The 11,700-nt window shown below is 52.7% G+C and overlaps 4 protein-coding genes across 4 annotated transcripts; 1 reads left to right on the top strand and 3 right to left on the bottom strand.

Annotated features, from left to right (window-relative positions):
- On the bottom strand, positions 1-2,961 carry PHACADRAFT_179304 (uncharacterized protein). The gene is made up of 4 exons (XM_007402182.1): positions 2,393-2,961; positions 1,518-2,295; positions 1,182-1,469; positions 1-1,131 (listed from the first exon to the last, which is right to left on the bottom strand). Exons 1-4 carry the CDS (start codon positions 2,882-2,884, stop codon positions 68-70), a joined length of 2,622 nt encoding a protein of 873 aa, XP_007402244.1. The 5' UTR covers positions 2,885-2,961; the 3' UTR covers positions 1-67.
- A 100-nt stretch (positions 2,962-3,061) lies between these two features.
- PHACADRAFT_214471 (uncharacterized protein) lies at positions 3,062-4,491 on the top strand (the record flags this gene model as incomplete). Its single annotated transcript, XM_007402181.1, has 1 exon — positions 3,062-4,491. The coding sequence occupies one exon, from the start codon at positions 3,062-3,064 to the stop codon at positions 4,304-4,306; it is 1,245 nt and encodes a 414-aa protein (XP_007402243.1). The 3' UTR covers positions 4,307-4,491.
- A 2,729-nt stretch (positions 4,492-7,220) lies between these two features.
- PHACADRAFT_107241 (uncharacterized protein) lies at positions 7,221-9,871 on the bottom strand (the record flags this gene model as incomplete). The annotated part of the gene is made up of 4 exons (XM_007402180.1): positions 7,221-8,541; positions 8,598-9,108; positions 9,345-9,605; positions 9,661-9,871. Coding segments are annotated over 4 exons (2,304 nt in total), but the record flags the coding sequence as incomplete, so codon positions are not given.
- A 1,182-nt stretch (positions 9,872-11,053) lies between these two features.
- Positions 11,054-11,570, bottom strand: PHACADRAFT_131882 (uncharacterized protein; the record flags this gene model as incomplete). Its single annotated transcript, XM_007402179.1, has 3 exons — positions 11,054-11,253; positions 11,305-11,439; positions 11,500-11,570. The coding sequence occupies 3 exons, from the start codon at positions 11,568-11,570 to the stop codon at positions 11,187-11,189; spliced, it is 273 nt and encodes a 90-aa protein (XP_007402241.1). The 3' UTR covers positions 11,054-11,186.
- Between the last annotated feature and the right edge of the window lie 130 nt (positions 11,571-11,700).

Here is an 11,700-nt window from a genome sequence, read left to right as displayed (position 1 = left end):
TCAGCGCGCTCTTTCCCGTTCTTCGCTTGCCCTCGTCTGCACCCTCTACAAAGCCTTCATCTCCGCCTCAAATTGGAAGTAGCGCCCGGCAGACCACGTAGCCCTTGCGCTGCTGCCGTGTCGCAGTGGCGCGCGCGCGCCGATTGCATACTGTGCATGTGTCGGCATTGTGATCTGGTGCAGAGAAGAACAGCTTCTCGAGATACTCGCCCCGAATCTGTGGGAAAGGCGCCTCGGCGGGTGCTGTCGCTCTGGGGGCAGCGACGGGTTTTGACGGGCCTGGCGCTTGCCGGGAACGAGGTCCGGGAGAGGTGACGCGTGGTATCGCAGCAGGATCTCGCGGATATGAAGATGGTGGAATGAGTGCAGCCAGCCTTCGTACGGGAGAAGGCGCCACATGATTCTCCTTCGCAGTGCAGTCAGAACCCCTGCTCCTTGGACGAGATGGAGGTACGTCGTCCTCTGAGCCATCGCTGTCGGTGTGGTAACCTCTTGCTTGCCCGGTAGCAAGGGTTGGGTCACCGCTCAAAATCAATGAAGCAGACCGAGAACGTTCGTGGCGGCGTTCAGAGACTTCCTCAGAAATGCGAGTGACCTCTGCTGACTCCAACCAAGGCCGTGCGCTCGTGCTAGTGGCTGGCGGCGGAGAACCAAGTGTAGCGCGATCGGTGCGGTCAGAGAGACGAGGTCGACGGCGGTGTGGAGATGGCCGGGGGGAAGGCGTGGAACGACCATCAGATGAATCGTCGCCGGAGTTAAACCCACCGTCAACCAAGTGCTCTTCATGCCGTCGTTCCTGCTTCTCGGCCACGTCCGGCTCCTCCGCATCGTCTTCTGTCAGAGAACGAGAATGTGAGTTCTCCAGCGAGCGAGACCGCTCCATAGACTGCTCCCTTGCTTCCTTCCGCTCTTTCAAACCCTCTTCGACGACGCCGCGCAAGACCTCCACCTCGCCCGCAAGGCGTTCGACTTCCTGGCGCAGTTGGTTGATCTCGTGGCTCTTCTCTTTGAGAGCACGGACATCCGAATCTCGCAATTCCCGGAGTTCCTCCAGTAAGCGAGAGTGGTCAGAAAGCTCGGCGGTCAGGCGAGTCAAATGTGATCGTAGAGTAGTTATCAAAGTCTCTAGGGCTGCCCGCTATCATCAGCATCTTGGAAAGCTTCCAGGACGGAGTTCAAACCTTTCTTCTCTTCTACTGCCTCCTTGTACCTCCGAATATCTTCGTAAGTCTCCAGAGGTTCAACTGGTTTTGGAGCCTTTGTGCGAATTCCGCGAGTCATCTTCTCCTGCGGGATTTGGACATCTGGCTCTTCCCGCCCAAGGATCCTTGTGCGTTCTCTAGTTACCTCCTTCTTACATTCCTCAAGTTCCAACTCCAGCTCGCGGACGCGCCTACGCGAAATGCTATTTTCCGTTTCTAGATGGGAAATCTTAGATTGAACGATGCTCAGGGTGGCCGCAAGTCGCACTACAAACGCATCAGTCTCTCTGAAGCACCCGAAAACCATGCACTAACCATCAATCTCGCGATCCTCCTTTCCGTTATAGCCTTGATATTCCATGCCCAACTTCATCGGGGATCCAACTGCGCTTGTGATGCCGGTCACGTCGGGAAGGTAGAGCTTTCCATTCTTATATGGGGTCCGCACGGCTGCACCGCGCGGTACAGAAGTATGAGTGGGCCTCTGCTCCTGCAAATCGCTCATGACATTCTTTAGCGACATTTTCGCGTTCTTCGCGTTCTTGCGGTCTCGCATAGTGCTCTGCGCTATGGCACCTTGGTGTGATTCGAATTCTTTGGCTAGCCCACGTGCTACATTCACAAATTTCGCATTCGTGTTCTCGTCGCCTGGTGGAGTAGGAGGCAAGATGTTCACTTCGGGCTCCAGCGGTGCATACGAGAGCGACTGATGTACGTAAGATCCTCGACTACGCGACCTTGGAGTTGGGACGTTATCTTCAGGGTCGCTCTCGATAGTGGCAACCTGGCGACGCGTAAGTGGTATCTTTGTTTGGCGGGCAATTGCAGAACGACCCTTGCAAGGCGCAGGTGCGTGGATGGCTGGCGATTGCGGACGGCGGGGTCGTTTGGGAGAGAATGCGACGTGACTCAAAGCATCAGAGAGTTTAGGGCGTGGTGACAGGGGAGTGTTGGGGCGCGACGAGCTGGAAGCGGTGCTGGGAGAACGAATGCTAGCTGTAGGGATAGGGGCACAACCCGCTTGAAAAACTTCATCAAGCTCGGCGCTGTCGTCAACAACGAGTGGATCGTTGAAATCTACTGTGGCGGATGCCTGCGCGTATGACGACATGTAAGATGGGAAGCAGGCAGTGCCTCACGGGCTGTGCAATGTTCCCAAGGCTCTATGATAACTATGAGGAAGGACGCACGAGATGTCTGGAACGCGTTGAGTTGGGATCGAGAGCGGAGAAATTGGCGTTGAAGCCCGCGATTATGCCCGTGAGAGGGCGATCAGGATCATACTCTGCCCCACTTATGCTGACGTCCCGACGAGTCCCCCTACCTGCAAGCCCTGCGCTGAGAGTCAGCGCACTTGCGTGGTGTGCAGCGGTCGATATAGTTCTGTTTCCGTACGGGCTAACACCGTTCTCGTCGTCACCCGTACGGTACGACCAGGGGTGGTACTGGCTCTCTTCTTCTGGGTCGAATTGATCTCGGGACATGTGGTCGAACGAAGCAAAGCCTCCGAACGGTCCGGGGCCTGGGTTTCGTCTGGGATACTCAACGTCTGAGTCGCTAGGTGTGGATGAAAGATGCAGAGAAAGATCGGTGTGTTGGAGGTTCTGTTCAAGCTGGATGCGATTTTGCTCGAGTTCGTCGCCTCGGATGCTGAACTCGAGCGACCCGGACCGTACAGACATAAATCAGGTGTCACAGAGCGCGTTTGGTGTACGGCAGTAAAGAAAGAGCGGAAAATAGAGCGGAGGTGGCTGGCGGGACGAACCAAGTCGCGAAACTCGCTCAACGCTGAACAAGGGTATTTATCACGTGACAGTCACGTAGCGGCCACAGCACCTGTTTCTCCTGTTGTTCCAGCCATGTCGTCCAGCGAGGAATCGTTCTCAGAGGGAGAGCTCTCAGATGACCTCGGATATGGCTATGGCACCTTCGCTACAACGTCTTTCGACCAGTACTTCACACGGAACCACAAGTCTACGCGCACCTCCAAGAACACCTTCTCCAGCCTCTTGGCACCCCTCACTGCCGGGCAATACACCTCTGCTATCGAGCAATCCACATGCAAGAATGAAATTCAAGTCCCGTGGCTGGGAACCGGACGCGACTTATTATTCTCTCGCCTCCTGGTGCAACTTGAGGAAGGCTTCAGTCTGCTGCTCTATGGCGCGGGCTCCAAGCGAGAAGTCCTCAATGCCCTCGCGAAACGGATCAATAGGAGACGCAGGGACGTCATTGTCGTCAACGCCTTCAATCCTGGCTTTGCGATAAAGGATCTCCTCGCGTCTATCGAGAGCATTCCGACCTTGCAGGAGAGCGAAATAACTCAGGCCTCAGGGTCTGGCATCGAAGCACAGACGCGACGAATATACAGATCCTTTGCGTCTTCAGAGCAGAAGCTCTACCTCGTCATCCACAACATCGATGCACTAGCTATGCGCAAGCCCCAAGCGCAGTCATGCCTGTCCGTCCTCGCGAGCAACCCCCGAATACATATCGTCGCGTCGGCGGACAGCATCGCCTTCCCTCATCTGTGGTCCTTGGCGGACATCTTCTCTCATAAACCCGCGGTAGAAAACGACGGCCCAGTGATTGCAATGTCTAAGGGCTACTCTTGGCTGTTCCACGACGTCACCACCCTGTTACCCTACGATTTCGAAACCGCCCATGCCGATCGCTCGTCCATCAAGGGTGCTTCGCAAGCTGCCTCCTCTCGTGGACAGAAAGACCTGCCGGGTACGACCGCGACGGGCCTCATGACTGAAACTGCGGCACGCCACATCCTCGCATCCGTCACCCAAAAAGCTAAGAAACTGTTCGCTCTGCTCGGCACGAGGCAGCTCGAGAATACAGCCGAGGCGGAGGCTAGCAGCGGTGGAAACGCACAACAAGACCCGCTGCAGATCGCGTTCGACTACAGCATGCTCTTTAACGTTGCCCGCGAGAACTTCGTCGCGACGAACGATACGGCGATGCGTGCCCTCATGGCAGAATTCAAGGACCATGGGCTGATGGCGTCAGTCACCCAGACTGCTGGGGGAGAAGCGGTGTGGATATCTCTCAGGAAGGACGCGTTGACCAAGCTTGTACATGAGGTTTCAGAGTGATCCAAATGGACCGAAATTCGATCCGGGACAGCATCCGCTACACTAACACGTCATCGTCCTGCCCCTTCTGCCTCACCCGCTCCTCTGGAATCGCAGCCGTTCTTCATCAGAGAAAATCCCTGGGGACAATTAGGATATAACGTGGGCTAACTAGGTGTTGAAGAAACATAAGTGAGATTAAATCCATCATACATTAGTCTGGATCGGACTAAGTTGTTCATGATCTCCTTAGGCGTAGGCAAAATTATGTCTTGGGCAAATTAGATGGCATTACGCATGTATAGGTACATAGCTAATATCACAGGGCGTACACATTGTACAGTGCGAGTAGTAGCATTGGGGCTGCACAACCTATGTCGCCATTGTCACACATCCTGCAACAAGGCTACACTCACCAGGTTACTAAGTCTTAATAACGGAGCCGGGGCTGGCTAAAGATCTGCACGAGTCAGGTCAATCTGTTCTGTTGGTCCAGGTACCCGCTGATCAGCTGTTCTGAAGGCGGGCTTCAACCCGCGAGTTACCGTGACTCGCAGATCAGGTCGGCGGTTACTCACATACGTCAGGCAGCATGGCAGAGCGGCTGCGGTGATCACGCCTTCCACACAGCTTGCGCTGTCGCAAGAGAAGGCAGATGCTACGTGGTTCGTTGTGCTTGGTGTGCCCTGCGTCAGCGTCCTACTCTTCTTCATCGGTGTCGCAAACAGGGCTTGCAGATATTGAAGCTCGGCAAGGGATCGTAATGCCATGGGATGGCTTAGGCAGCTTGATACGCTCGCGCACAGATGAACGTTGCAGCTCGATAAAATCGATTAAAAGTTGCTTCATGCGCCTCCTTGAGCACGTCAACTACGCAGTGCGCTTCCCAGAGGCTTGCGAGCTTGAGCGTGTAAGCCTAGGCTTTCATCTGGTCGCCCAGGGTCACCCAGAGTGTGTCCCATCTTAGAAAGAACGCACAGGTGCGCGCATGCGGTCAGGTCAGCGCGCGGATTGAACTAGAGCACGCACTTCTCGTTTAAAAACGCTAGCGGCAAGCCTATATCATACTGGCGGACGACGCGGTATACGCTAGTAGCGCTCAAGTTAGTGCGAAAGATGGTCGAAAGGTCGTGAAGGATGAGTTTGTATCGCACGGCTTCCTGTGGTATGAGGCAACAATATTTGTTCACTCTTATCCCTGTAGTTATTGAGGCCGTGATGCGGTATCGACGCCAGGATGCGTCTTCAACGCAACTTGAATGTTCATCGGGTTTGTCATTCCGCCGACGCCGATACACTCCTTCTGTGCAACTGGGAGGAGCTCTAGAGTGCGCCCGGCGTGGCCACTTAGGTGTTGTGACATCGAGTCGACTTGATCCTCTTGCACATGAAGGCACTCCGACAGCGCTGACGTTCACCTAAGCGATGCTTGTCGTAGTGTTGTTCGGAAGCGCGGTCGTCAGATGAGATATTATTTATCTCATCCGTATTGACTGTAGAACTATTTGCTTACTTCACGCTCGAGAGCCTCGTCCTCGTTGTGATAATGCTTCTTCTTGCCATGAGCGACACCATCAGGAAACTAGAACATTGCTGCGGACCGTTACAAAGCGTACGTACAAAGTGTAGCGAGATAGCCTAGTCCCTGCCTCGTCGCGGTAGGTACTTCAGTCAGTGAGCACCGTACTGTCTCGAAGCAGTGTGTACTTCAGTTAAGCATCTTCGTACTTCTGCGGTACTTGCTGCATACATGTTGGTAGAAGCTCGGATATCTTGAATAGCACGAGTCGAAGGTACCGGTATCGTACTCATCGAGGAGCTCCCAAGCGTCTGCATCGCGAATTGATGGGTAGTGTAGTACGCTAAAACCATCTTTCGAGGACGCTGAAGAAGTACGAAAGTGAGCGAGGTTCGCGCGAGTCGAATTCGGGTACACCGGGCTCGCCGCGGAAAGGCATAAAGATTGTGGGTTGCGCCATGGGGACTTCTAGTGCGTGCGAGGCATGCGCGGGCGGTTCGATATGTGTACGCGTGGAGTGCTGGGCCGGAATCGGATGAAACCCGCCTCACTGGGGCAGCTAAAATGATGCGCTGGTGTGCACTCAGACCCTAGGGGGCCAACCTAAGATAATGGAAATAAGATAAAATAAAATGATAGAGGTGGTGAGGGAGATCTGAGAGCACGCGAGAGCTCGGAAGGCAGTCGCGAGGTGGCTTCGGGGACCGGCGAAGGCGCCGCACACTGCGCGGGAGTGCGGGAATGCAGTCGCGGACTCAGAGCATAGTATAAACGCAGGGGGAAAACTCGTCGCATGTACTCTATCTGCCTCGAGTACGCTACTGGTACATGCAATATATACTACTGAATTAAAGGTACAGAAAAGAAAAAGAAAAACACAAAACAGATGAGTGTATCATGTCCATGTGCCAAGGAGGACGGCGGTATGCTCGGATACAACAGGTGGGAGTCGGGGGTGCGGAGTTGTAGCGATACTTGTGGCGGTGTGGCAGTTGCTGGGGCTTCGGGTACCTGGTGCGGACGGTCGCGCGAGGGCACTTATTACACGCGCAGGGCGCCGCGGGGTGCGTCAGACTACAGCTAGATACCACCGACGATAAACGCACCTGACAGTGGGACACTCTACATGTTCTTCTGATTTAGAGCTGGGCCACCTTCAGCCCATGCCCAGTGCGCTGGATGAGGGAGCGCCCCAGGATTTGCGTTTCGACTAAGCTCTTGGCACTGATGAGGTTTTTCGGTGTGTATCCTGTCCCACGGGCTGTCGTATAGATCGCAGAGAAGGTTCCATTGTACCTCATCCTCCTCGCAGACCGGACCAAGGAACTTTGAAGATATTCCGGCTACCCAGAAGTCATATGCCATGTGCGAAGATGCCTGTTTACCGCAAGTGAATTGCACAAACCATCGATATCATTACTGCAATTTGCGACTCACCACCTGTTCACTGTGTAGTGTCTTGTGTCGTGTATGAGACCGAGTAGGCGCCGAAGTGCTGGCTGGGTGAACAGTCGCAATCGCGTCCGGTATTGCACTTGCTGTCATGTGCCGCCGCCGTGTACTTACTCGAGTCGCAATCGAGTCCGGAGTTGCAGCTACCGTCTTGCGCCGTGTACGGGATTGGATGGGTGCCGAGATGCTGTCTGACTGAACAGTCGCAATTGTGTCTGGGGTTGCATCTGATATCTTGCGTTTACGAGAGCCGGTGGATGTTAAGATACTATCGGCCTGAGAGTGGGTAATCACAGATGTCTTAGCATCATAGAAAGGTCCGACAAGGAAAGAAGGCTGCTTCGCAGCTAGAGAGAACACGATCCTGACCACGGGCATTGTGACGTCCTGGTCAAAAATTCCCAGTTCTTGAGGGTCCATGGCATCGAAAAGTCTGACATTTGGATTAGACCCATAGCTCTTGTCGAGTTTCACCTGTATCAGAATTGCACTGATTGCAGCGGGAGAGGCAGTATCTCCTCGTAGAAGAAAGGGGATTATGAAGTCAACGCCGGGGAAGCTGTTGGCGCATTTGATCCCAGCACCTCGCGCCATGCAGGCGAACAGATGCCACTGCGATACTACCTTCTGGCTCTTGACGGACATCCAGTGGGTGAAATGCATCGAGCTTTGAGCAAATGTGGTACGAAGATTGATAGCGTCGGCAGCTGAGGAAAACAATGTGTTTGGTGGCGGTGCCGCTGGCGATCTTCCGTATTGACAAGGTAGCACGTCTCGAGTTGTTGAGGGTAACAGTGCCTCGAGAAAGTCTGTGACACGGACTACACCGGCAGCAGGTGTAGGCAAGGCCCTAGCCTTGTCCATTGCCATCAGAAGGAGTAAACCAGCTATAGCTTCACCTCTCTCCCCTCGATGCACGGCAAGGTGATCGAGCTGTTCGAAAAGAGCAAGCGGAGGGCGGAAGGCAGGGTCACGCATCACTAGCTGTGCGCCCAAAGCCAGAATCGGCTCGGATGGTGTCTCAGTTACGATACCTGCACGGTCGTTGTGGGTGCGCAAGAGTATCCGCAAATGTTTTTCAACTTGTTCGACTTCTTCGGAATGGAGGCTGGTGGGCATCGGTGTGAAGTTTAGGGGAAGCCGTGCGGAGAGGCAAGCAAATTTTTGCTGCTTGCTGAGGTTCTTGACATCGGCAGGCCACGATCCATTTAGAAGCTTCTCTGCCGCAAACCCCACGATGCCCCTCTTGACCTCGTCATTACCAGCAAGGTATCGTGTGGCAAAACTTCAGCAATGAGGAACATTAGCAAGCCGTGATTCTCCATTAGAGTTGTGTCTCACAGAGGACGTCCCAAGTGGACAGCATAGTCTATACCTGTTAATTCAGTTATCTCCATGCCGTCAGTAGCGATTTTCATGAACTGATCAAACCCCATGTGAATGAATGGTGGGATGGTACGAAGCTGTCCAAGTTGTAAGCGTCTTGATGGATCATCTTCTTGCCTAACCGGAGAAAATTGGAATATTTCGCCAGTTGTGGAGGCAAAGACGGTGAAGATGGAATACAGGCGTATCGTGCGTAATGCTCTCCTCAATTCTCCAAAGTATGAGTACACAGTTTCATTCTGCATACCCCGCATGGTGGTAAGTCGATGGGCTTCATCAAATGAGAGCATTAGGAGCACTTTGTGCCGCTGTGGCAACAGACCGCCGCGGTCTGGTTTGCTGCGGTTTGGTTTGCTGCGGTTTCCAAATGCGCCTTGGGCTGGCGTTGGGGAAATATCACAGCCAAGACTCAGCAAAAAGTCTTCTAGACTTTTTGCTGCGCTGTGGAGGTCACGGAGTGACCCAGCTTATCGTGATATTCATATTTTAGTAAGTGGATTTTTGGCTCTACATCCATATATAAAATGATACTTGCCAGGAAGGTGCCCACGGCTGGGTGGTGAAATATCACACTCCATGTCGTTCTCCTGGTCAACAGCAGGAGGATGGTTGTCTTCCACAGATGTCGATAGCAAGGTAGAACAGCGAGTATCCAACTAAAGACAAGCATGAGTACTAATATCACCATTATCTCATTGATACCTACATCCTTGGCATCTGCAACCACCTTGTGGTAGAAGGACTGACGTCTGCTCCTATGCTGGGGTTCATCCACTGTGCTGATTTCATACAGAGCAGTGATAACTCCGTTGTAATCTGTCGCGGCGGAGGCTTCATGCAGTTGAGTGTGCAGGTTGCGGAAAAGTGAAGTCAAAAACGCCACACAGCGGCTGTACGCTGCTTGCTGAGAGGTGGGAACAATGTCGAAATAATTTCGGACATCGATATCTGCTGGTGGATAGCCTGAAGTGCAACTAATTAATATGTACCATATAAAGATATCATGACAATTACCAACCTGTGGATTCCTTCTCTCGAACAATAAACGATACATGAGCGACAAGCTTGCCGACCTCATGTAGCATCCTGCTTTTGCCTGTTCCGGAGGAGTTGATCACCGAAAGATAGCGTGCGTATTGATCCCGGCCATCAATGAATGTGTCGATATACTCCAGGAAAGCTTTTGGTGCCGTTCCTTGGTAGTCTGCGGTCCATGCCTGGGCAGTCGCTTAAAACAGAGGAAGGTGAATTATTTGACTGTACATTCTACGACGATTATAGAAATAGCCTACCTGCTTGTGAGTCTCTTTCCGAAACCATCACACCCGAGCGCTCTGGGCCACGGTGACTCTTTCCATATTGCGGGTACAAAATCGATGACATCAAGCGCATTCCTACGTGCCGCTTAGAATATCAGACACTACAGAGGAAACTGGACTTACGTAGATCGCGAAATTTACTGAAACATCTGACTTGATACCCATCCCTTAACGTGCCCCATAATTCCCGTAGCTGAAGTTCTTCAAGTTCGCCGATCCACTTTAGCTTGGTGCTAACTTGAACGGGCCATACATCCTTGTCGCAGCCAAAAAGGTAACACCGTACTAAGTCTGACTGACTGACGTCTTCGCTTTTTTTCAGTGCTTGAAACAGCCCCTCATTGCGCTTGTCGTTCAGATAATCCAACAAGTCGTTGTTGTACATAGTTTGAATACCTGTCCGAGTCAGATGTATCTGAGCTACCAGCCTGAGGCCGCTGCGGCCAGTGCTATATGTATGGATACCCACTTTCTAGTAATCCAGGTGCAGATAAGCCTGGGGCATTATGATGACAAGGGTGTATGAGCAAATAGGCAACATTGCAGACTCACGTTCACAAAAACCGGAATAGTCGCATGTTTCCCTGGCGTTCTTGAACCAATCTACCACGCTCCCGTTTTTTGCCAAGCCCAGCGATATCCATGGCAGATTGTAGTCCGACGCTTGAAAGGGCGAGCCGACGTGTTCGAAGACCGTTTGGAATGTGGTCGATAAATTCGCCGGCATGGTGTTCCAGCTGTTCAGCCGTATAGGGAGGCCATCATCACTTAACTTCTGATGGATTTTTTTGTTCAAATCCATGACGTTGAGCTGTGTGGCTGTGGCGGTTCGGGGGAACGAGGTGGGGAAGGGGATAGGTAACGACCTTCGTCCAACCCCTTTGCCGCCGGGCGTCTCGTGAATTTGGTCTACCGATCGTTGAGTCCGCTCACAGCCATGGGACACTAGCTGCTATCGAGGTCGAAAATTCCATAGTAAGTTCAGAACATTTCCATAGCTTACAAGGTTCCTGCGACAACAACGACACAGTAGCACACAACGAAGCGCGGCCCTCCAGAAAGCTGAGAGCCGAGTCAAGGCCAGCAGATTTCTTGCCCAACGACTGTCTGTGCACTAACGTCAGAGGTTTGTGACGCGAACACTCTTTCGGTCTGTGAGAAATTTATATTAACGGTTGCGCCTACGAAGGGATCATTATGAGGTCAGAATGAAGCAAAATGCTTCCTAGTAAATGTAGGGGACAATGCGGTACGAAACCAGCTGCTTATATTTATGCCAGTCTTCGCCGTATCTGCAATCCATCGTCAGTAAATTATCTTCCACAAATGTGTTTCCAGCTTACTTCTTCTCGCAGTTCTCGTCGTCCCGATATTGGCGGTGCATCAACAGAACCAGGAAATAAGAGACATAGAAGTATGTGACCGGAGTCTCAAACCCGGTCGGAAGAGACCATGCAAGAGCCATCAAGAGATCGCCACTAAGAGAGACAATATAAGACTGCGAGTTACATATGGACTGAAAACTTTAAATAACGCACAAGTAGTTAGGATGGCGACACATGCCCCACCATCCAGAGATGAGCAGCTTCGTGCCACGCTTCGTATCCATAGTCTTGAGGTCTGCAGCAGCCAGTCAGATGCATCCGTCGCAAAAGCATAGTCGCGCACTCCTGGGGTTCTTGCCATTGCGGAAGTCGTTCTTTTCGCCGTTAGCACCACGGAAGATCCAGTAGCCAGTG

Source organism: Phanerochaete carnosa (genome assembly GCF_000300595.1).
Source record: "Phanerochaete carnosa HHB-10118-sp unplaced genomic scaffold PHACAscaffold_42, whole genome shotgun sequence".
Taxonomy (NCBI): domain Eukaryota; kingdom Fungi; phylum Basidiomycota; class Agaricomycetes; order Polyporales; family Phanerochaetaceae; genus Phanerochaete; species Phanerochaete carnosa.
This window is presented reverse-complemented; position numbering and strand designations above follow the sequence as displayed.